Source organism: Palaemon carinicauda, chromosome 5, assembly GCF_036898095.1.
Source record: "Palaemon carinicauda isolate YSFRI2023 chromosome 5, ASM3689809v2, whole genome shotgun sequence".
Classification (NCBI taxonomy): Eukaryota; Metazoa; Arthropoda; class Malacostraca; order Decapoda; family Palaemonidae; genus Palaemon; species Palaemon carinicauda.
The window spans coordinates 171,869,825-171,897,373 of NC_090729.1; the positions used below are offsets into that span (position 1 = coordinate 171,869,825).

At 34.7% G+C, this 27,549-nt stretch overlaps 1 protein-coding gene across 1 annotated transcript in view; it reads left to right on the plus strand.

Moving 5' to 3' along the window:
* Positions 1–27,549, plus strand: part of LOC137641613 (T-box transcription factor TBX20-like) — a 313,159-nt gene that overhangs the window by 78,213 nt on the left and 207,397 nt on the right. Inside the window, 1 exon segment of the mRNA XM_068374345.1 lies at positions 1,976–2,258. Within this exon segment, the coding sequence (XP_068230446.1) occupies positions 1,976–2,258 (283 nt within the window).

Sequence of the window (27,549 nt, forward strand, 5' to 3'; positions counted from 1 at the left end):
CATTCGCTTTGAAGTAATGGCACGGCTTAAGCGAGTTAAAAAAAATCCAAGAAGATAAAATGGAGTGATACGGGAAACGCTAAGGAATGATTAGACAACTATTTTGGAGATCGTAAGGCAATTAACAGTTCGTATTCCAATCTGACTCGTTTGTCATAGGATCTTACCGATGAAAAAAAAAAAAAAAAAAAAAAAAAAAAAAAAAAAAAAAAAAAAAAAAAAAAAAAAAAACCACCGGAGATTAATGGCATAAAATAATATTCCCCATTTTCTCACTCGTATCTATTCATTTGGTTTCAAGAATTTTATCTGCGAAAGCTTTCGAAATGACGGAATGATTAAGAAAAATAAGAATAAGAAACTAGCACAATACATAGATCATTGTTGTAAACGATTTCAAAGTTTTCCTGAACTTTTCATTATGACCCAACTTCTTTTCAGTTGTAGGTGATTATGATCGTCGCGATGTTTCAATTGCTGTAAATCGTACGTTTTGGCCAATATGATAAAAATCCTATTTGTAATGTTTATTTTAGTACAGAGACCACTAAGATGGGCAACTCGATTTCCCTATCTAGGAAGGGTGGAAGTAAAAATGAGGAAAAAAGCAAAAAATTTAAATTAATAAATTACTAAACTTTAAAAAGCTAATCAAATAAATAAACTTAAAAAATTTAAATGAATAAACAAACTTAATTTTTTTTTTTAAATTGATAAATAAACTTAAAAAAGTTGAACAAATAAATCAATAATTATATACAAGTCAGCTATGGACATCGATGTGTCTTAAACATAAGTAGTACCAACAATATACTGGAAGTATACAGGAGTTTCTTCCCAACCGACAATTACTTCCTTTTCTTCTCACAAAACACTGACGGAAAGACAAGAAACGAGAACAGTCTGAAATAGAGATACAGAATGGGAACATGGAAGGACCAATATTTACCTGAATTGATAGGAGAGAGAGAGAGAGAGAGAGAGAGAGAGAGAGAGAGAGAGAGAGAGAGAGAGAGAGAGAGATTTATAAGTCCTTAACGTTATTAAACTTAAGTACAAGATTTCCTTCCAAAATGATAAATGACATTATCAGCAATTACTTAAGAAATAATTGTAGATGCTAGAAAATGGCAGGAGAAAACGATTGATGTTATTCTACACTAGCCTTGGACATGATTTATTGACTAACGTGACATGGCACCTCGACAATAAGCACCGACCAAATAGAAAAAAAAAAATAAAACCAAGCAAAAGTATTTTCAAGGATTTCAAGAAAATTATATATTTGAATTAAACAGAAATAATATATATTTCTATAGCCATTAAGATGTTTTTTTTATAATTATTAATATATTTTTCATATTTGTGAAATTCACCAACCCCTCGAACATATTACTGGATTTTTCGATATCATTTTATTTTTCCAAATCCTTTGTTTTTGTCTCTTCGAGTACTGTTTTTTTTTGGGGGAGGGGGGGTTATTTTCAGATTATCAATGTGTAAAATTATTATTATCAATACCATTATTGATGTTTGACATCAACATTTCCTGTCTATTTTGCAGTTAAAACAAAATGAATACTGTAATCCAAATTCCAAAGGGAATCCAAAATAAAGATCTCGGAAATAGTTTAGCAGGCAAGTGAGGATCAACCATAGGTATACCCCGTTTAATATGACTTATCTATAACAGATAGTCTTCAAATCAATGGTTATAAACGAAAAAAAAAAAAACTAACCATTAAAATACCAGAATACTGCTCAGCACACCAGGCAAAAGGGTACCTCTAGTAAAAGAGCATCGCATACAATTGAAATGTGACTTGCATTTTTCTTTCATCATTAGTCGTCTTAGTTCGTAGATCTTATTTAGGTTACTTTATTATGCTATCTCTACAGCACTGACTTACACATTACAGCTAAATACAAAAATATCTTTCAAATAATTATATTATTGAATAACTTCTTCCAACAGGGAAACTATCCCGTTCGCCCTCGCCGCACCCGCTATCCCTACCGGACGAGGATCAGGAGCCCCCAGAGGTGACCTCCTCTTCAGATGCCACCAAAGACGACTCAGAGGTGGTCACCGGCCCGAAAGGAGGCGTCTCCGAAGGACGCGACTCGAAGAGGGCCCGCCTGGAGGGCTCCTGTAATTGCGAGGACCTCAGAGGGGTCACTTGCTATTTGGAAACCAAAGACCTCTGGGAGAAATTCCACGAACTTGGAACGGAGATGATCATCACCAAAAGCGGCAGGTAAGACCCACCAATTTGTTGCCATTACAATTTGTCCTTTAGAAAATTTATTGGGGAATATCTTCTTTCTGCCAAGGATCAAACGTAACCCAATAAGCTTTTTGTGCAATAAAACTTTCAGGCTGAATTTTGACACACTTTTAGGTTACATTGTTTATTAAAAAATGGTTCTTCAATACAAAGGCTCTTATCTTTTGCTAGAAATATTTTGCGGTATTGTACGAGCGAATGATAATATTTGCATACATAAGCGTAAATAAAAAAAAAAAAAAAGTCTGTTTGGAATTATTTAATTTAAACGTAATGGCGTTTTTCATCGCAATTTGTTGTCATAATTTTCCCATTGAGTTGCTCCCAGTTATTAAGTAAATATTTGCCAGGATTATTTGTGATGTTTTTGTACTTGTGTATAAATCCGTATGTGTCTTTGAACTATTTTTCCATCTTTAGACATAAATTTATCTGTATAAGTGTATGTATATACATACAGTATAATATATATATATATATATATATATATATATATATATATATATATATATATGTGTGTGTGTGTGTGGGTGTGTGTGTGTGTGTGTGTGTGTGTGTGTGTTTGAGTAAATATAAATTTTTTTATACATGCAAAACTGAAGATTATAGCTGATTTTCTAATATTAATTTTGTTTCGCAATTTCTCCATTTTCTAAACTTCCCATTTTTATTCAGTAAATTGTAAAGTAACCTAAAATTTATCAGGCAATTCAAAGAATTGTAGCCCATTGAATTACCGGAGAATTTTGGAGAAAATCGAAAAATTATTAGAATTGAAAAACTGCAATACAAAATGAATCCCGGAAAACAGCTAAACTTCTTTAAATCTGCACACACACATACACACGCACACGCATATGCGCGGGTGCACACACACACACACACACACACACACACATATATATATATATATATATATATATATATATATATATATATATATATATATATGTATATATAAATATGTGTGTACGTATGTGTGTGTGTTTTGTGTGTGATTGTGTGCTTAGTATCTACGATATACAGACACAGAAACAGAAAATGTTTGTATATCCACTTGACTTTCCTCTGACATGGCTATTTCTATAAACCCATCTGCAGAAGTGAAGAAAATAGAAACATTGTATTGGCAAAACATTTTACCATCTTGTAATAAGACGTCTAAGCCATCTTTCCACAGTGATTCCACCCAACTTTTAATCTTAGGGAACATTTACATTGCCTATACTTCATCAAGTCTCCCGAGTCTAAGCTAAAGGAAACACAACCAAACACTATATAAACAAAGGAAAGCGAAAATGAAGAGAGGAAATGAGATCGCTAGTAAACATGGTGCCATTATGCCAGAGGCCAAGACCTCCTCCGCAGGAAATACTCGAAAGTAAGAGGAGGAAGAGGAGGAATATAGGTAGTGTGGCAAGGAAAGGAATTTCCATCAGACAGATGTTGACGGAACCCCCCAAAACATCACTTCCAGATGAGAGCAACAAAGCAATCAGCAAGTTGCTCTCGTTCTTCTCGTCTCTTAATGAAGTCCCCGATGAGCCAACCGGCCACCTATTTAGTTCATGCTGGTTGCCTTCAACGCTGATTGGTTGGAGCCCCCAACCGCCATAGGAGCTGAGGCCCTTGTGATTGGAGGATCGGACGCCCAAGGTGTCACCTGAGCTTTGTTTTCATTGGTGGAGGCGGTGATGAAGGGTGATGATGTTTGCAGCTTCTGAGGTCACGACAGAAAGGAGAACAAAAAACTGAAAGGAAAAAAAGAAGGAGGAGAAAACGAAGAGAAGACACGAGATCTACGGGGGTAAGAAAGAATGTTTGTTTAGGAGGAGGAAGACGCTGAAACTGAGAAATAATATTTTTGCGGGGAGAAAAGGGTACAGTGTGTGATGAGGTGTCGAGAGACGTCCCATCCTCGCCCAAGATTTATGTTAGAAGAGTTGTTTAAAGAGAAAAGGGCATGGCGAACTCTGGGGATGTCTTTCATTTAAAAATAATAATAATAATAATAATAATAATAATAATAATAATAATAATAATAATAATAATAATACTTTATCTTAGCTCATGGTCAAACCAGAATAAAGACTGACGTCACAACGGAAACGATTGGAAATATTTAGCTAGATAAAATGTAAATGAAAATATTACCACTACCACTACTACTACGACTATAATAATAATAATAATAATAATAATAATAATAATAATAATAATAATAATAATAATAATAATATTTCCGTTCGACACAAGCGAATGCATCAAACAGTACTCAGACGATTATAGTGATGTAGGCTTGATACTCTGATGTCATTCAGACAATGCAATACAAATGATAGTAATATTAAAGATACACTGCTAACAATATCGACATCATTCATAACCAAAGCCTCCATCTAAGAGATTGGAGGAACAACTAAAGTTCACATGCAATGATCATGAATGTCATTAGGCATGAAGATGGATGCTTCCGCCTTGTGCTTGATATCTTTGGCAGTGAGCATCATCATTGCCTGGTGGTAACGTGAGCTTTCAAGCGCTTGCTCGTCTGATTGAACTATTTTTAGCAGTGCTCGTCGACTCTGCCAAAAAAAAAAAACAGCCATCAACAACAGCAATAATAATAATAATAACAGCTGCAGTTGACACAAAGTTTTGATGCTCTTACTTTTTTTTAAATATTTTATTTTTTCATTATTTCTCATATTCACTTATTTCCTTTCCTCACTGAGCTATTTTCGCTGTTAGAGCCCTTGGATTATAGCATCTTGCGTTTCCAACTAGGGTTGTAGCTTAGTTAGTAATAATAACAACAATAACGAACTCAAGGTCAAGTCCTGTATAGAACAATTATAAGAAAATTATATGGAATTGAAAAGAAATATCATGATTTTCAGACACTTTGATTTATACGCACAAAAAATTATAATTATACATCTGTCTAAATGTCAAATAACATTGTTAAACTTCGGGCTTGGGATATATATAAGGGAATGGGTTGCCAGCATCCCATTACGAAACTTTTTATAACTATTATCTTAAATGCGCATACGTACGCATCTCGCTATTATTATTATTATTATTATTATTATTATTATTATTATTATTATTATTATTATTATTATTATTATTATTATTATTATTATTATTATTGTTGTTGTTGTCGTTAATGTTGTTGTTGTTGTTGTTGTTGTTGTTGTGTTTGTTACTCAAGTCGAGAAAGCAAAATTCCACAAGCTCTAGGGCCCCGCCACAAATAACAGTCTATGTGAAAAAAAAAGAAAAAAAGAAAGCAAATGATAAAATACAAACCAGAAATGCCAAAGCGGCAACGGTAATATGTACATCACCATAACGGTGGAAAAGTTAAGATTATAGATAAAGAAAAGATAAAGAAATGGCAACCACTTGATAAATCATCAGGCATCCTTAGGCCTTCTATTAACTCTGTTCAACACATAGTTTGAAAAAAATTAATCACAATGAAGAGGATACTGATTGAAAAGTGTACTTAATTGTAACCTAAAACATGAGAGAACTCTAATTCAAGACACACTGTAAATCCAAGGTATAAGGACTAAAAGACATTGGTCTGGTTGCGAAGTGTCCTTCTCCCATAAGAGATACTTACCATAGCTGAAGTATCTCTTCTTCTTTTATTACGTAGGGGCGGAACAGATACAATATCTATCTACTTAAAAGAAAGTGTAGGTTATATTGTGCTTAGTAATGTTATTTCTATGAGAAAAGAGAAGAATGTCTAAGGAATATATCACATATTCGTTGTCAGCGTAGGCAAAGAAGAGAGCCGGAATGAGAAAAAGACCCAACATTAAACTGTCTATGCTGTCCTTAAAGGATCCTATAGCTCCTTATTGGTTGTCTTCCAAGAGTTGGATAGAGCCTTGAATATTTCGCTTCTTTAATATAAGAAATTTACGAATGTATGTAGACATTTTATTATTTCATAGACTTGCGTATATGTATGATATACGTACGCGTATATTAAATGCCACTTTCTATAAAAAGAAAAGTATTCAATCAGATCGTCCTACCAGTATTAACTTATGCATCGGAAACTTAGAACCTTAATAAAGCCTTAGAACATAAGCTACTTACAATTCAGCGAGCTATGGAAAGAATAATGATGGGAATAACACAAAGAGAAAGAAAGAGGGCAACATGGATACGAGAACAAACTCAAGTAGAGGCTGTTCTAACAATATATAAGAACAAGAAATGAACATGGACATGGCCATGAGATATAATGAAAATGACAGATGAAAGATGGACATTAGGAATAACAGAATGGGTCCCTAGAGATTGCAAAAGAAGCAGGGTAACGAAGAAAAAACGATAGATTGACGAGTTGAGAAATTTTGCGGGTATAGACTAGGATAGAAAGAGCATAAAGAACATGTTTAAGACCTTTGTCAAGCAGTGAACTAGTTACGGCTGATGATGATGATGATATTCAGTTATGCTATGCATATATGAGCCTGCGTACTGTACAAACGTTATTTTCCTATGTGACGTCATCACTCCAAAGAGCAACAAACACCTTCTGGCCGATTTTTATATCTATAAATCAGATTAATGAGAAAGCCTAAAGGATAAATTAACCCCAGAGCGTCGTTCTTGTGAAAGTGTTACAGTAACATCGATCACTAAAAGAGTAATGAGAGAGAGAGAGAGAGAGAGAGAGAGAGAGAGAGAGAGAGAGAGAGAGAGAGAGAGAGAGAGAGAGAGAGAGAGAGGGGGGTTAGGTCGTTGTTTGATGAAACAGATCTTTAGTCGGTACCAGATCTTTTTCTATCTCAGATAAATGGAGAATGATATGGTACTTTATTTTTTTTTTCTTTTAAATAAAATCGCTAATCTAAGATGTCGATTTACAACGTTACTAATCCACTGTGAATCCTGAGCGTACGGTAAGCATCCAAACTGTGCTTGCACGCAATGTATCATCAGTCCAGGGATAAGCAATTACGAAGGACGAAAGGATGAAATTAGTGCTAATCCAGTTTGGGAAAGGTTATAATCTGGCAACGTTGGGAACGAGAGAGAGAGAGAGAGAGAGAGAGAGAGAGAGAGAGAGAGAGAGAGAGAGAGAGAGATTGGGGCACTTCAAAGGAAATTTGGTTTTAACCTAACCAACCTCAGTAGAAACTTGGCTTTCATGAAAATTAAGAATCTTAAAGATTCGACCCAGCATCTGTACCGTATGATGTTTGCCATAACCTCTCGCCTCCTTTGCATAATTCATTTAACCTTTTGAAAACCATTTTACTTAGCTAATTTTTCCACCTCCGAAGTAAAATGCTGAATAAAACACACACAATGAAAGAACATGGAGAGAGAGAGAGAGAGAGAGAGAGAGAGAGAGAGAGAGAGAGAGAGAGAGAGAGAGAGAGAGAGAGAGAGCTGCGAGGAAAACTGAGAAATATCACCGAAACCGCTTGAGGAATTATTGCATTCATAAACGTTATTTTCGTTTACTGCGATACAAGGATTTAGACTCAGGATTTTTCTCTTTCTCTATATATGTTTATAAGTTGACCCTTTCTTTTATTTATAGATAGGATTTATGAATTTGGATTCAGCGTTGATACTTGGGAGGCCATTCAGCTTACATGGTTGTGGTGGCCTATTGGAAACGTTCCTATCTGGTGATCTGTCAGACTGGGGTTCGAGTCCCTTTCAAACTCAATAATTTCTTGTAGCGTCTGCAGCCTCACCGAGTCACCGTCCTTGTGAGCTAAGGATGGGGGGTTTGGGGGAGCCTATAAGTCTACCTGCTGAATCATCAGCAGCTATTCTCTGGCCCTCCCTGTTCTAGCATGGATGGAGAGGGGGCTTGGGCGCTGATCATATGTGTATATGGTCAGTCTCTTAGGTATTGTCTTGCTAGCTAGAGCATTAGGACTGTCCCTTGCCTCTGCCATTCATGAGTGGCCTTTAAACAGGTCGCTGGGGGAAAAACCCCAGAAGTTGTTCTATAAATCGGAATTGTGTTTTATATCGTTATTTAAATGTCGCAATTTACTTTATAAATGTGGCACCATCTTCAGCCTTCTTTTTCCAATTTAACATGCTAGTTATTCATTAGGAATTTTTTTTAATGATATGGCATCTCAATTTGCTTATGAGGCATTTTCGAAAAATAGCTTTATACTTATATTTACTTTTTTTCGTAAATAAAATGAGTCAGCGCCATACAATCGAATGATATGGGGAATAATTCTTTTCTAGTTATAAATATAATGGAAATATTTTTTCTAGTGATAAATATATTGGGAATATTTTTATTGATAAATATATTGGGAATATTTTTATTGATGAATATATTGAGAATATTTCTAGTTATAAATATATTTGGAATACTTTTTCTAGTGATGAATATAGCGGGAATACTTTTTCTAATGATAATTATATTGGGAATAATTTATTTGGTGATAAATATAAACCAATCCTCAAAAATTGTCAAGTAAGATGACAGTTTCTGTTATCCAATTTTATCGGTCCATATTGATAAAAATGAAAATATATGGCTCCTAACTTATAAATCTATTTATAGAAAAAATACCATTTAGCCTCTTCATCATCATCTCTTACGCCCATTGACGCAAAGGGCCTCGGTTAAATTTCGCCAGTCATGTATATTTGGAGCTTTTAAATCAACACTTCTCCATTTATCATTTTTAGACTCTTACAATATCATTATTTCAAAATTTCCAAAAGAATTTTTACCTCTCTCTTTACTGTAAACAAAACAATAATTCCTTAAAGACATTTGACCTTTCTCCGAAGAAATAACGTTTGACTCGCTTCGTAAGTGATGCCTTTTCACCCTTCTCTAACTGAGGCAATATATTTTCAAGGCAAAAATGAAAGACTTCCTCACAAATTACGCCTTATCCCAACATTGGGTGGTCCATTACAAGTAATATTTCATCACGATTGGTCCAGGGACTTTGAGATAGCAAACATTAATTTTCCGATAAACAATGTAGACAACGAAGATTCGTCTGATATTCTCACCACATCAGGTCATAGTTGTGCGAAAAAAACCATTTCATGAGAGAGAGAGAGAGAGAGAGAGAGAGAGAGAGAGAGAGAGAGAGAGAGAGAGAGAGGAGAGAGAGAGAGAGAGAGAGAGAGAGAGAGAGAAAGAGAGGGCAGGTTTCAAAAACCTGGAGCAGTATACAGTAGTTAGTTTTCCTGATATTTCACATATGTGAAATCGGCAGTTTTTCCAATGCAATTCGGTCCTTAATTTTGTCATTCAAAATATCACCATTTTAAAATCTCTCTTAAGTCAGAAATCTTATTATGAGAACCATTCATTGTGGAATATAACATTTTCTAAGTTAATTGCTTGGTAACGAAAAAAAAGACAAAATTAAAAATGCGTTTTAAAACAAGAGATTTGTAGAGTGAAACTTTTGACTTACAATGTTTCTGAATTTATTGAAAAAGAACGAGGTGAATTATATAATTAAAAAAAGCTCGTGTCCCCCATACGAATAAATCTAAGAAATTAAATAGCCAATGTTTAACAAGAAGTTTTAAGGCTACAAAAATATGAAATTCTTTGTTTGACAGTAAAAAATAAGATATACTGTAACTACAAAACTAAATATAATTTGTACAATAAAGCTCTATAATTACGAGTCTATGATTATTCATGTGTAAAAAGTATTGCATACGAAAAAAATAATAGAAAAAGTCATATAATGGGAATAAATTATTGAAAAAAAAAACAACAACAATGTATTCGGGAAAAAGTGAAGAAGCGCTGCTTTGAAAATAACAAAAAGTGTGAAACAAGAAAAGTAAAAAGAAATGTCATTGAGAAATATAACGAGTAAGCTTTACTTTCGTAAAAAAAAAAAAAAAAAATAAATAAACATAAAAAATAAAAACCGAGATCTTGAACCAATCATCTAAATACTATTTACAAAAAAATATCCTTGCAATGGATATTATCACTGGAGGAAAGGGGCGGGGACGGAAGAAGATACTATGAACTCCGACCACCGAAGAACAACAGACAAAGCTTCGTAACATCAACTTTTTTTTTTCCCAGCCAAATCTATCCAAACAACAATGAATAATTGAACAAGAGCGGTCATAAGCCAGCAAATGAAGACGCCCGCGAAGAGGAATTATCGACCGGAGGCCAGAGACAAAGAACACGGGAGAACATCGCCGCAGTATCTAGTCTCTTAAAAACTCTCCGAAATGACCTTTATCACTCGGAAAAAAGGAGAGTCGAGTAATGCCATTTCCGCCATCGATTCGCCATTAACGGAATATTTCGCTGGAACCGACAAGTCCGCCAACGACAACCCGGCAAAAACCAACAAGCCGAAGATAAACTGCCAGTCATTACCGACTTCAATCGCGGGTCGACGGTCGTTGATGGGAGAGAAAATGATCGGAAGAGGTGATTTCGGATGGCAAATCAATGCTAAACCACTGAACTTCAAAGGAAAAAAATGAATGAAGAAGCGGAGTCAAGCGGTCGTACAACCACACTTTTTTTCCCCTCTCATTTTTTAAAAATTTATCAATAACATCCTTCTGAAAATTTCATGTCGGAGCATCGCATTGTGAACCATTAAGTTTTAGCACCCTCATCATTTTTATTATCATTGCTCTTGCTGATTTACCCTCTCTCTCTTTTTCTGAAAGATTCAAGTTTACCATTTGCGTTCAAAAGTGTACTTTCTGAAAGGGAATAAAAGCCAAATGGTTAAAGATTTACTGAGGTTTACATTAAACGACAAGATTTACTTAAAGGAAACTGCAGTTTTATCATCTTATGCACGAGCTTTTAAATCTTAACATTTTCTTTCACAGCAAGAAACGAAGAAAAATAGAAAGAAATCTTGAAAGTGGGAGTACAGTAGTATATTGTCAAGAATCTAAGGAATTAATAATAATGATAATAATAGTGATAGTAGTAGTAGCAAATCAGACCAATAGAATATCAAATATTGTTCTTATTTAATCCTGAAATAGTTTAGTTAATCGCATACAGCGAACAATTAATTACACATACACAATGAGTTTTGATCAGTATAATTCTGAAGGCAAGTCAAGGATAACTATGAATGTCAACGATAAACCTATAACGTATAAATGAGTTTTATAACTTCAAATACATAGATTCCAGACACATCCGAGTACCATGCATAGCATCATAATAAAAGAACAATGATGAATCAGGAGACAGTAACGGATAAAGATAAAGAAGGCTACTCTAGTAAGCCCTCATATGATGATTAGGAAAACACCTTGGTATATAGACATCATTTGCATGTGTGAATAAGTAGGAGACTGGAAGGAAAATGCCACGGATAGAAACGTGCTAGGCTACCTGACGGTAGAGCGAGGAAACACGGGACCCAAAGAACTGAGTGAATGACGGAGTCAGTAAGAAAATGTAGCCTGAGATGAAGAAATAATATTAGAAGGCTGTGTTGGCCATTAGAAACGTCCATGCCTCGCGTTCTGCCAGACTGGGGTTCGAGTTCCGCTCAAATTCGATAGTTTATTGTAGTGTCTGCAACCTCACCATCCTTGCGAGATAAGGATGAGGGGTTTGGGGGATCTTATAAGTCTACCTGCTAAGTTATCAGGAGCCATTGTCTGGCCCTACTTGGTCTTAGCTTAGGTGGAGAGGGTGCTTTGGCGCTGATCATATGATCAGTCTCTAGGACATTGTCTTGTTAGCAAGGGCATTGTCACTATCTCTTGCCTCTATCATTCATGAGTGACCTTTAAACCTTAAATGGGTTTAGCGTTTCAGTATATCATCGTTAGTCGGGTGGTAGAAGATATTGATTGGAATTTATTAACTAAAGTTGTTTTATAGACATTTCATATCTAGTGGTCTTTATAACAACTTAGTAATACTCAAGATTGTGAGAATTATTTATACTATACATTCAATATTCTTTAAATCACAGTTTACTATTATTATTATTATTAATACGGACGGAATCGTCTATAAAACATCTTTTGGCGTGGGTCCTCAATCAGCATTCTTGGTCTGGCTTTGGACCATTTAAACATTTTTATTCTTACATTTTATAATGAGAAGGACCTCAAAGAGTCAGCCCCAACCCGAGTACCATGACGATATACCGAGAAACATATAAATGAAAAGAGACAAAATACACTATTCTGAGTACCACGACACCACGACACTTCAGAGTTAGTAGTTATGAAGAATCAGAATAAACCAAGGCACAATTTTTGAAATAATAAATATGAACTACGTCCAATAAAAAAAAAAAAAAAAAAAAAAAAAAAAAAAAAAAAAAAAAAAAAAAAAAAAACAACAACACTTGATGAACAATATATATGAACCGTGACCAATCACATAATAAACTAATATTTAGTCCCATTAAGACTAAAATTCAACCAAGACCTTTGAAAAAATTGAGGAGCAGAAGAAACCTATAACGATCAAAGTAATAACAATTCAGTGAACCGACCTCGAGAAAACTGATAGTCTCCAAAGAACTAATTCATTCACCGGTAACTATAAAACATGACATTGAACCATGAGATGTACTATTGGAAAAGACATATACCATAACAAATCGACTAAGCAGTGATTGCGAACTTTGATACAAAACTAATCTCTACAATAAACCGAGAAAATTACACTATTCCTTAACCTAAAAATAAAATAAATGATTCAATGGGACCAAGGCGTTGGGAATCTCCCTTATATGATAAAGAGCAACTTTCTGGTTATACACATACATACATACATACATAAATACATACACACACCCGTCAAATTGACGGCTGAATTTTTAGATAAACATGCACACGCAATTCCTCTCATCAGGGTATACTACTCCCTCTCCCTCCTACCCGAGGGACGGGGAGAGACCGAATTTATACGCGGCGTGACCAGAAAGATATATATATATATATATATATATATATATATATATATATATATATATATATATATATATATATATATATATACACACATACATATACACATATATATGCATATATATGTATATATATACACATATATATACATATATATGTATATATATACACACATATATATGCATATATATATATATATATATATATATATATGCATATATATGCATATATATATATATATATATATATATATATATATATATACATATATATATATATATGCATATATATATATATATATATATATATATATATATATATACACATATATATGCATATATATATATTATATATATATATATATATATATATATATATATATATATATATATATATATTTCCGGTCACGCCGCGAATAAATTCGGTCTCTCCCCGTCCCTCGGGTAGGAGGGAGAGGGAGTAGTATACCCTGGTGAAAGGGGGTGCTTGCGCATGTCTATCTAAATATTCAGTCATCAAATTGACGGGTCGCGAACACTAGCGGTAGTATTAACTTGGAAATCATGACATTGAATTAAGAAAACTTAAGATAAGCAACACTACTAAGAACAAAGACAATTAACCAAGTCCCATTAAAATACACAAAGAACTAATCTAAAGAAGAGTAGCCACAAACAATGTATACCAAAAACAAGTCCAAGGAACCATACACATAAATAATCATAATGAGAACATTTATAAATAAAAGTCCCTCTCGGGATACACTGTATACAGCCAATAATCAATTTAATAAGTTGCATCAATGAATGGTGATAATAAACCAATAAAGTATCCACATGAACATAACCATGAACCAAATCAGTATAAAAATCACTAATCAAATTAATAAATCAACTAAGAAAAAATTCATAAACTTGTACACCAATAACCAATGTATTACAAATCTACCATAAATAATGGTATGCTGGTAACTCTGAGTCATAAAATTTCTTTTACGAAGCTCGTAATAGAAGTAATTGAAAAGTTTTATTACGGCTGTGACCTAATTGTAAAATTATATTCCAAATGAATTAGTTGAATTGGTGGAACTTTAGAAATTCAAATTTGGTGCAAATACCATTTCAACAGGCTTACAGTATTGTCGTTCCATTGTCTCTATTACCCGTCTATATAACATTGGTGTATGTCTTGACATCATTTTCTGTTTGTTATTCCTAATTCATATTATTTTCTTTACTTCTCTGTCACTTCCTCGGACCAGGTGGATTTTTCCGACTATGGTTACAGCTTGGTTAGTAATAGCAACAACGATAAAAATCCAATAAACTAAAACTTTTAAATCCCGCGACGAGCAAAAATTCCATTTCACTATAACCATACACTATCTCAATAAACTCACGACCTCCCCACTGAACCTCATCTCTAAAGATACAAAGTTAGTATCTTGACCAACCAGATGTCAAAGAAATAATAATAATAATAATAATAATAATAATAATAATAATAATAATAATAATAATAATAATAATAATAATAACCTGTAATTTGAAAAATTTTGTAGGTGTAGATTGATTTTAAAATAAATCTTAGCATCAAGAGTATTACTAAATTATTAAAGATAATCAGACTAGACCACTAGATATGAAACAGGTCTACGAAACAACTTAAGTTAATTAATTAATTCCAATCAATATGTGCTACAAGTTAATAGAGATCACAAAAAAATACGACGATGACAACAGAAAAAAACATGATGTTGATGAGTATGACGAATGTAACATCGATAAACACAAACAACGTCGATAAGGAGAGCATGATGAATTCGACGTCGATAGACAATAGACAGCCCTTCGTGTCAGCGGGAAGTACACGCCCGCACTTTAATCCATCAAACGCCGCTGGAAAGAAAAAGGTCGCGAAAACATGCGGGAGATACTGTGCACCCCGAGGTCTTTGGTGTCTTATTTCACTTCTTGTGTTGGATAAATATTTGTTTGCGAAAATAATCAAAAGACATCACTGTAAAGTAAGGAGTTTTGTGAATGCTTAAAGTATTTCATCAATAAATGAATGCAAGTGAATAGGGCATTCATAGATAAGTAAAAATCTTTTAATCCACATGTATGAATAATTAGAGACGGGATAAGTGGAATATGCTGTATATATACAGTATATACATACATACATACATACATACATACATATATATATATATATATATATATATATATATATATATTATATACAGTATATATATACACATATGCATATATATATATATATATATATATATATATACAACATATGCATATATATGTGTTTATATATATATACACATATATATATATACATATGTATATATATATATATATATATATATATATATATATATATCTAGAGGCATTCTAGATAAATTGCAAAGAAGCAAAGACAATTTAAGGCTCATTTCTTCTTGCTCTCTTTTGAGAGAGAGAGAGAGAGAGAGAGAGAGAGAGAGAGAGAGAGAGAGAGAGAGAGAGAGAGAGAGAGAGAGAGAATTCAGTTATTTCATCCATCCTCTTACCGCAAACATGTGATATACTGTATATATATATATATATATATATATATATATATATATATATATATATATATATATATATACACACGAACAAAGAGCCATTCTAAATAAATTCTAAAGAAGCAAATACTAAATAGGCCCATTTAATACATTTCTTAATGTAGCCCTTGATCTTACCAAGCCCAATAACTATTAGCCATATAACACTCCCTTAACCTATCCATTATATTCATTCCTTTAACATATTATGTAACCATCTTGAAACACTAACATGACATATGTATTTTCATCCCTGTTAACGCATTTCGTCACATCAATCCATTTTTTTTCTTTTCTATTCTTTCTACTTTATATATATATATATATATATATATATATATATATATATATATATATAATACATATATATACATATATGCGCATGTATATATATATATATATATGTATATATATATATATATATATATATAATATATATATATATATATATATAATATATCAATCAGAAGAGTCATCACAGCAATTTCAATCTATTTTAACGTGCAACAATTTAGTTCCCTATAGAATAGCTAGCTTTATATTACGTTATGCATCGAACTTTTTTTTTCTCACTAGAACACGAACCACTTGCACTAGGCATTTTTTTCTAGTCAAAAGATTCTGTAGAATTCCTGTTGTTTAAATACGTCAATAACATTAAAAATAACAATTGAACTGAAAAGAGAATTAACGAACAGACGACATTATTCTTATGTTAAATATGATAACAGTGGCAATGTAATTCCTCGTAAAATCCATAACGATGATAAAAATAACATTGACAATATATTAAGAAAATGTGATGATGGTGGTTATAATAATTATGAATCTTTGAATAAACCGCCAAAATCCCTCACCAAATGAACAAGGTGTTCTTTTGTTACCTTACCTCACGAAGCCCTCTTGACTCTGAAAAAGAAAAGAAAGTTATACAATCAGTCAATACACATCAAAGAACATGATAGAATAAAAGTAAGCTGTTTGAAATTCTAAACATCTAAATTTAGTTGAAAAGTACGGGAAGAATTACAGATTCCTTATAAGTAATGAATTCAATGTAGCTGGTATATGTAAAAATTAATTACTGTCTGTTCAAAAAATACCATAATAAAAAAATGCTGGAAACAAACAATTGTTGTTGATTACAAGGCAGAATTCCAAAATACCTCATTTCACAAAGAAAATCTGTTTCGACATTCTAAAAATATCGTGCTTAAATTTATGCAAAAATAAACGAAATTATTCTAGCAGATTTAAGTTCAAACTTAACTAACATATTTGATAACCTGGACAGGCGATCCACGGCAGTTATCCTCAGGAAAACAAGAATACACAGAAGAAAAAAAATCAGTATTACCAAAGATTTCAGGGAAAACGAATTAGGTAAGCCAGTAATAACAATAAAAAGAAGGTCAATAATGATGGAAATCACTTCAAAGAACATCAATTACAATTACTTCCAATTTTTCTCTGAAAAAAAAAGATAAGATAAGATTGGCTTTAATTAAGTCATATACAAATAAGCATACATTACTATTTCAGTGGATCAATGACCTTATATGTCAGGATGCCAGAAAAATTTAAATCGATCAATCAATCAATCAATTACTATTTCAGAATGTCACAATGGTACAATTGGTTAACCGAAAGACGGAATTGTTATAGTTGTACTTCTTTTTTGTTCATAAATAACACATATCTCGGGAAGAACCAACTAACAAAGAGAGAGAGAGAGAGAGAGAGAGAGAGAGAGAGAGAGAGAGAGAGAGAGAGAGAGAGAGAGAGAGAGAGAGAGAGAGAGAATTTAACTTCTAAATCTAATGCAAACGGAAGGATCGTATCTTGGAAAATGGTAAAGTTGACAGAATATGGGAAAAAGAATTAAACAATTCCAGAGCGTGGCGAAAGAGAGAAAGAAATAATCACCGAATCAAGTAATAACAAGAAGTCTTATGATAAAGTATCTTAGATTTCAATAAAATTATAACTATAGAGTTGAACAAATAAAATGGCACCATTATGTTTTCCAAACTACAACAAAAACAGCAACAAAAATAATAGCAAACGTGCAATATATTTCATAAATCAAAATAAACAAGAAATAATTCTTCTCTAGTATTTGAAATTCCAGTAACTTTATCATCTTCATGAATATATGTAAAAAGTACAACAACAATAATAATAGCAATAACAATATATTTTACAAAACAAAAATGAAAAGGAATTAATTCTTCTCTTTAATAATAGAAATCCCAGTAATTTTATTATCTTCATGAATAAATGAAAAAGTAAATGTTTTTCCCTTAGGTAAAGAAAGCAAATACAATATTTACAAGAAAATCATAAAACTCCAACACCATGACCGTGCTTAGCCGTAGACTGGATAGGGTCTTCTGTATCTCGGCTTTAAGATCCCTGAAATCAGAAACCAAAAGTGTTCTCTGAGCTTTGGGAGACCCGCAGGCTTATCAGCAAGAAGTTGTCGAAGAAACGAATGAAATCCGTTTTCAAGAATCTGTTTTGTTTCCTTTCTTTTCTTGGAACCAGAAGTGCTTAAGACAACATTACCATTGAAACATGGAGGTTCATCACGATAAAACTTGCGAAAGGCTAACGATATGTTCCTAAGAACAAAGTCGCTTTAACTGGCCTTCTCTCTACTATAGAACCTCATTTCTTTCCCATTTCCTTCTTAGGCAGTTCTTGAGCACCCTTCGAACAACGCACACACACTCACACAAAGTAGCGCGCACACACGCACACATACACGTAGACCCTGTCAATCGATCGCTTCCGGCGGGCGGGCGGAGGAGGCCGCCCCTAAGAGCTAGCAGCAGAGTTCGGGCAGTCATTAGAGGTCCTAAATGTTTGCCCTGAGTGGCGCACGTCAGATCCAATGGCTGCCTTGACGCTGTGTAAACAAACATTGAACACGAGCTCGCCCCTTGGGGGGAGACATGGGATGGAGGAAAGGGAAAAAAACGCTGTGACTTCTGTCTTCTGCAATGACAGCTGAGGTGTTGCTGAGGAAGGAAGAGGTTCGGGTGGGGGGATGGTGGCATGTCTGGGCCCAAGAGGGGAAGAGACAAAGGGAATGGAAATGGGATGTAGGATGTTGAAGGAAGGAAAGGCATAGCAAGGAAGGCGAATAAGACATGGCAAAATATATGATTAGGATTTTAGGATGGGAGTTTGAGCATATATCGTTCTTGATAAAAAAAAAAATGAAAGATAGGATGATTAAAGAAAACCATGTAAACAGGGTGTTAAGAAGCTGCAAACCTCTGCCAAGTCTATGTTTACACGACACACGTAAAAAGGGCATACAAGCCCAATCAACTTTTATCTATCCTAAATTCTAATCCAACTTCGATAGAATTTTCATAACAATTAATGCAGTTTTTTAAATAATTCAGCTAATAAACATATGAACAAACAGTGTAAACAAATCGAATATTACAACATCATCATATTAAATGTATTATACACAAACTTACCACATCTAAGGGATGGAAAGATGGAAGGAAAAGATAAAGCGAATGTGAGGGGAATATAGAATGCTGGGGATGGGATAAATTAGAAAGAATGAAAGGATACCAAAGCAAAATGGACACTGACCATAAGGTATGGGGAGGCTTAGGACACAGGGCTAATAGATAAAGGAATAAGAGAAGGGATTGCAGATACTAAATTAGGGTACAGGCAATAAACTAATTAGATAGAGCATCATTTATCATTTCGTGGTGGATGGTGACAAATCTAGCAATAAGGAGAGAGAGAGAGAGAGAGAGAGAGAGAGAGAGAGAGAGAGAGAATGTTACGACACAAATGATATACAATAGGACGATATTGCGCTCAAGAAAAAAAAAATAGCGTTCGAAGACCACAAATCTACGACAGGGCTGAGAAATCCACCCTATTTAAGTCCATCTTTAATCAAAAGTCACATTCCTATCGCTTGCAATATATAACCACACGCAGCTGGTCACGTGACCTTAGAAAAAATCGAAGTCCCTTGTGGTAGATGAAAAAGCAGTAGAACATAAGATATCGGCAGAAGTGTATAATGTAATGATATGTAAAATGTTATCCTTAGATATAAATAAAATGAATTAAATGATACAACCATTATTAATAATGTTATGTAAACATACTAATCTGAGCAATTCACACGAACATTAACAAACTAAAGCAAGATTACTCAGAATAGATCCACCATTTATCAAAAAGATAATAAATGAGACTAAACGATTACACATGTGTAAAAATCCTTGAATGAGAGCTGTGAGAATCGTTAAGATAATTGTTATACACCCTAGTTAACTTGAGTGAGAGCTAATGCTCACAATTGCTAGGTCCCCCGCCCAACAAAAGCGGGAACCAGTGTCTGCTGTGGTAAAGAAAAAATAAGTGAAGGTGGCTATTCACCCTTCTGCACTTCCCAAGAAAGCCATTATGTCTCTTTTGTCATACGAACAGAATCGTGTATTTGGTAGGTAGTCGGCAGTAGTGGGTAGTAAACAGAGTGAGGAAAGCATGGGCTTTGTGGTCTTATACAAATGGGGTTTCAAAGAGTTGAGAGACTAACGCCTTATTGATTTCAGTGGCCTACTGGTAACGTCTTTGCCAGGATATCGCCAGACTGGGGTTCGAGGCCCTATTAAAATTAAACTCGTTTGTCCCTTTAGAGTCTGCAATGTCACTATCCTTGTGAACTAAGGATGGGGGTTTCGGGATAGATATACCTGCTAAGTCATCAGCAGCCATTGCCTGGCCCTCCCTGGTCCTAGCTTGGTCAGTTCCTAGGGCATTCTCCCCGCTTGCTAGGGCAATGTCACTGTCCCTGACCCTTGCCATTCATGAGTGGCCTTCAAACTTTTAAACCTAACCATGAAAATTTCTATTGTATATATATATATATATATATATATATATATATATATATATATATATATATATATATATATAATCTAATGGGTGAGTCGCATGTTCGTAAATATTATACCTCGACCTTCTCGTATTCTCACATTAGATTGTGAACTGAATTCACGTTATAATGCTTCCATAGTACAATTAACTTTCTTTTTATGTACGAAGCCTAAATTACTTGAAGTAATTTTATATATATCTGTAATCAAATTGAAAATATTTTTTTTTACGTAATCAGAGATATTTTGGGTGCATGATATGGGAGGGGAAGACCACTACATTGACTTCTGTAAGGTCAACGAAATTATACGTACGTATGTATACACACACACACACACATATATATATATATATATATATATATATATATATATATATATATATATACACACATGGAAAGCATGTTCATATAGATTCAATATATCATATCTTTACCTACTTCCCCAAAATTATATCTATTGTATTAGTTTCACTAGAATAAGAAAATAAAGTCGTTTCATAAAACAAATGTATCAAACAGAAGAAAGAATTGATGTACTACTTAACTTATTTAAGAAAAGATAATAAAAAATATGAAGGATAGAATAAATCACATCAACAGTAAAATCTTTTGGGAAAAAAATGCAAATTGTAATCATTACGCACTGATCCAATACATAGGACAGGAATATCCAAGTAATATCTAGTCTGAGGTTATGTCGTCCAAACCCTACGACCCGGGAGTGTCGAAGCAAGACAGCCTGGCCCTGGAGCCATCGGATTGTTTTTGGGGAAGTTTAAAGAAAAGGGGAAAGCGTTTGGCTGGAGGGGAGAGTGTGAACTTCGAGGGTGAAACAGAGCGTGGCGTGTCACAATTTCACGCTTCAAAGGGGTGTAGAGGGGATATGGGATAGTGTTAGACGTGCAGCAGCGTTGAAGCGCGTTTCACATGCCTATTGAGCCTGGCTCTCTCTCTCTCTCTCTCTCTCTCTCTCTCTCTCTCTCTCTCTCTCCTCTCTCTCTCTCTCTCTCTCTCTCTCTCTCTCTCTTCTTTTAAGCCCTATCATTTAGCAATAATAAGTCTTTTCAGTCCTATATTTTTTAAGTCGTCCGTAACATATTAGTATCACATCAATATTAAAGACATCTCTCTCTCTCTCTCTCTCTCTCTCTCTCTCTCTCTCTCTCTCTCTCTCTCTCTCTCTTCCTTTTAGCCCTAACTATCATTTAGCAATAATAAGTCTTTTTCAGTCCTATATTTTTCAAGTCGTCCGTAACATGTGTTAGTATCACATCAATATTATAGACCACATCTCTCTCTCTCTCTCTCTCTCTCTCTCTCTCTCTCTCTCTCTCTCTCTCTCTTCTTTTAAGCCTATCATTTAGCAATAATAAGTTTTTTTCAGTCCTATATTTTTTAAGTCGTCCGTAACATGTGTTAGTATAACATCATTATTATAGACCACATCTCTCTCTCTCTCTCTCTCTCTCTCTCTCTCTCTCTCTCTCTCTCTCTCTCTCTCTCTCTTCTTTTAAGCCTATCATTTAGCAATAATAAGTTTTATTCAGTCCTATATTTTTTAAGTCGTCCGTAACATGTGTTAGTATAACATCATTATTATAGACCACATCTCTCTCTCTCTCTCTCTCTCTCTCTCTCTCTCTCTCTCTCTCTCTCTCTCTCTCTCTTCTTTTAAGCCTATCATTTAGCAATAATAAGTTTTATTCAGTCCTATATTTTTTAAGTCGTCCGTAACATGTGTTAGTATAACATCATTATTATAGACCACATCTCTCTCTCTCTCTCTCTCTCTCTCTCTCTCTCTCTCTCTCTCTCTCTCTCTCTCTCTCTCTCTCTCTCTTCCTTTTAGCTATAAATATCATTTAGCAATAATAAGTCTTTTTCAGTCCTATATTTCTTAAGTCGTCCGTAACATGTGTTAGTATCACATCAATATTATAGACCACATCTCTCTCTCTCTCTCTCTCTCTGTCTCTCTCTCTCTCTCTCTGCAATATCCATAGGGAGAGAGAAATTCTCTCTATCAGCACTATGTCCACTTACACAGTGTTGGATAAACGAAGCAGATTGTCAGCTGAATACACCCTTGAAGCTATCAAGCAACATAATATCTTGATGAAGTCAAACTGATGATCAAACACCCACAATCTCTCTCTCTCTCTCTCTCTCTCTCTCTCTCTCTCTCTCTCTCTCTCTCTCTCTCTCTAAGCAAATCATGTCATTGCGAAATAGCAACATGTGCAGTATGTATGGACAGGGGTGGAACAGGTATTAAATGAGCCTTCTCTCTTCAATTGGCGTTTACCTTTGAATTCAATACTGTGTGGAATAATAATAATAATAATAATAATAATAATAATAATAATAATAATAATAATACAGTACCATGTCCTCAACTTCTTAAATCCAGTGAGAAATCAGTCCCAAAAACAAAAATAGAATCAAAAGTGTTCTTTTCACAATAAATCACCAAAATTTTGCTTCTGCTGACATCTATCACTCATTAGTCATCGGTCAATAATCTCTCTCAAAGGCAATCGTCAGAGTTACTTGTGGTATAAAAATATTGTTTCCTTTGCATTTAAGAATAGATTCACTTGAATTCAAAATTCTACAAAGGGGTTTGAAGACTGCCATAATGTATTGTAAGTAGTTAGGTCGCTTATTTACGGTAAAAAAAAAAATGAAAAAAGAATGTAGTCAGCACGAAGTAATGAAAAAAAAAAATTAGCAGACATATGAAGTAAAATCAAATTCAAATAATTATTCACATGCATTGAATAGAAAACTTATTCAAATCAAACGTCTAAATGCGTGGAGAAGAGATAAATGAAGAACAGTGAAATAGTACAATTGCTCAGAGAGAGAGAGAGAGAGAGAGAGAGAGAGAGAGAGAGAGAGAGAGAGAGAGAGAGAGAGAGAGAGAGAGAGGAAAAAAGACCCAGATAAAATGATGAAAGGGAGGGGTAAGACCCACCAGCGACGTGTCGGGATGGGGAAAAGGGGAAGAAGCCCAGGGAAGGCGCCCCCCCTCCCCCCCCCCCTCCATAGGGATGAAGCAGGAAGAGGCCATCCGTGAAATTGGGATGGGACGACAATCCTGACCCGAACAAGGACTTCAAAAGAGAATCATCCCCTCCCCCTCCCCCACCTCCTTCTCTTCCCCCACCCACGAGGGAAAAAAATTATAAATCTTAAATTATCGAATTCAGTGACGAATAGACGTGGATTAAAACGTTACATTACTTTCATCTACGGCTGAATGATTAGGAGTGAAAATTCTTCTCAAATTAATTATAGTATTAATAATATAACAATGATTCTATAGGTAAATGAAGATGTATGAAAATTTTCTCAAAATAATAATGATAATGATAATGATAATAATAATAATAATATAATAATAATATAATAATGATGATAATAATAAAAATAATAATAATAACAATAATAATAATAATAATAATCCTATTGGTAAATTACAAAGATTAAAAATAGTTCTGAAACTATTAGTAATAATAATAATGATAATAATAATAATAATAATAATAATAATAATAATAATAATAATAATAATGGCGCGAAAAAGATGACGCAGTGCTAACTAGACTACTAATAATAAAGATGATATCAAATTCAAATCTAACTAGAAGTGTTTATGTAAAAGACGCCCCCCTAGGGACTCGTCAGTTCAGAATTACTGCCTAATTTGCCTCCCATTCACTGGCTGTAGGCGACACAAAACCTCTCTGGGGATCAATCACCCTCGTCCCAATCTCTGTGTTCGAAGTTTTAAGTGTAACGCTCAGTTATAAGTGATGCCACACACATTCCAGTCGCTAAAATATTGACCTGTTAATCTTAGGATGTCTAATGTGGACTGTATTTGGAGATAGTGGAGAAAATGGACTCGTTTGTTATAATAATAATAATAATAATAATAATAATAATAATAATAATAATAATAATGATAATAATAATAATGATAATAATAATATAATAATAATAATAATAATAATAATAATAATAATAGTAATAATAATAATTTCCCCTATATGATAAAGAACAAGTGCCTTGCTATGTGAGTGTGTTTGTGTGTGTGTGTATATATATATATATATATATATATATATATATATATATATATATATAATATATATACATATATGTATATATATATATATACATACATATATATTTCTTTCAAGCTCCCCAGTCCCTCGGTTAGGGGGGGGGGAGAGTAGTCCTACTGGGCATGTACGTGTGAGTGCATTACTATTTAATTGTTTATCAGTAATTTTTGACAGGGTCGCATACACAATAATAATAATAATAATAATAATAATAATAATAATAATAATAATAAAATATGAGGCCCTTTGCGTCAATAGGCGTAGGAGGAGTAAAATATAGATCAAAACGTTTTAGGTTGGATAGACCACTTATAATAAAAGAAAATTTTTATATCTTATTCAATACCAAGCTTAACATACATACATACATACATATACCAAAGGCACTTCCCCCAATTTTGGGGGGTAGCCGACAACAACAAGAAACAAAACAAAAAGGGGACCTCTACTCTCTACGTTCCTCCAGCCTAACCAGGGACCCAGCCGAGTTCAGCTGGTACTGCTAGGGTGCCACAGCCCAACCTCCCACATTTCCACCACAGATGAAGCTTCATACTGCTGAGTCCCCTACTGCTGCTACCTCCGCGGTCATCTAAGGCACCGGAGGAAGCAGCAGGGCCTACCGGAACTGCGTCACAATCGCTCGCCATTCATTCCTATTTCTAGCACGCTCTCTTGCCTCTCTCACATCTATCCTCCTATCACCCAGAGCTTTCTTCACACCATCCATCCACCCAAACATTGGCCTTCCTCTTGTACTTCTCCCATCAACTCTTGCATTCATCACCTTCTTTAGCAGACAGCCATTTTCCATTCTCTCAACATGGCCAAACCACCTCAACACATTCATATCCACTCTAGCCGCTAACTCATTTCTTACACCCGTTCTCACCCTCACCACTTCGTTCCTAACCCTATCTACTTCGAGATACACCAGCCATACTCCTCAGACACTTCATCTCAAACACATTCAATTTCTGTCTCTCCATCACTTTCATTCCCACAACTCCGATCCATACATCACAGTTGGTACAATCACTTTCTCATATAGAACTCTCTTTACATTCATGCCCAATCCTCTATTTTTTACTACTCCCTTAACTGCCCCCAACACTTTGCAACCTTCATTCACTCTCTGACGTACATCTGCTTCCACTCCACCATTTGCTGCAACAACAGACCCCAAGTACTTAAACTGATCCACCTCCTCAAGTAACTCTCCATTCAACATGACATTCAACCTTGCACCACCTTCCCTTCTCGTACATCTCATAACCTTCACTCTTACCCACATTAACTCTCAACTTCCTTCTCTCACACACCCTTCCAAATTCTGTCACTAGTCGGTCAAGCTTCTCTTCTGTGTCTGCTACCAGTACAGTATCATCCGCAAACAACAACTGATTTACCTCCCATTCATGATCATTCTCGCCTACCAGTTTTAATCCTCGTCCAAGCACTCTAGCATTCACCTCTCTCACCACTCCATCAACATACAAGTTAAACAACCACGGCGACATCACACATCCCTGTCTCAGCCCCACTCTCACCGGAAACCCAATCGCTCACCTCATTTCCTATTCTAACACATGCTTTACTACCTGTGTAGAAACTTTTCACTGCTTGCAACAACCTTCCACCAACTCCATATAACCTCATCACATTCCACATTGCTTCCCTATCAACTCTATCATATGCTTTCTCCAGATCCATAAACGCAACATACACCTCCTTACCTTTTGCTAAATATTTCTCGCATATCTGCCTAACTGTAAAAATCTGATTCATACAACCCCTACCTCTTCTAATACCACCCTGTACTTCCAAGATTGCATTCTCTGTTTTATCCTTAATCCTATTAATCAGTATTCTACCATACACTTTTCAACTACACTCAAACAAACTAATACCTCTTGAATTACAACACTCATGCACATCTCCCTTACCCTTATATAGTGGTACAATACATGCACAGACCCAATCTACTGGTACCATTGACAACACAAAACACACATTAAACAATCTCACCAACCATTCAAGTACAGTCACACCCCCTTCCTTCAACATCTCAGCTTTCACAACCATCCATACCCGATGCTTTTCCTACTCTCGTTTCATCTAGTGCTCTCCTCATCTTCCTCTATTGTAATCTCTCTCTCATTCTCATCTCCCATCACTGGCACCTCAACACCTGAACCGCAATTATATCTGCCTCCCTATCATCCTCAACATTCAGCAAACTTTCAAAATATTCCGCCCACCTTTTCCTTACCTCCCTCTCCTTTTAACAACCTTCCATTTCCATCTTTCACTGTCTCTTCAATTCTTGCGCCAGCCTTCCTTACTCTCTTCACTTCTTTCCAAAACTTCTTCTTATTCCTCTTCATATGACTGACCCAGTCCCCTGACCCCAACCTCAGGTCAGCTGCCCTCTTTGCCTCACGTACCTTGCGCTTTACTTCCTCCTTTTTCTCTCTATATTTTTCATACGTCTCTATACTATTACTCTGCAGCCATTCTTCAAAAGCCCTCTTTTTCTCTTCCACTTTTACCTTCACTCCTTCATTCCACCATTCACTGCCCTTCCTCATGCTGCCTCCAACAACCTTCTTGCCACATACATCACTTGCAATCCCAACAAAATTTTCTTTTGCTAACTTCCACTCCTCC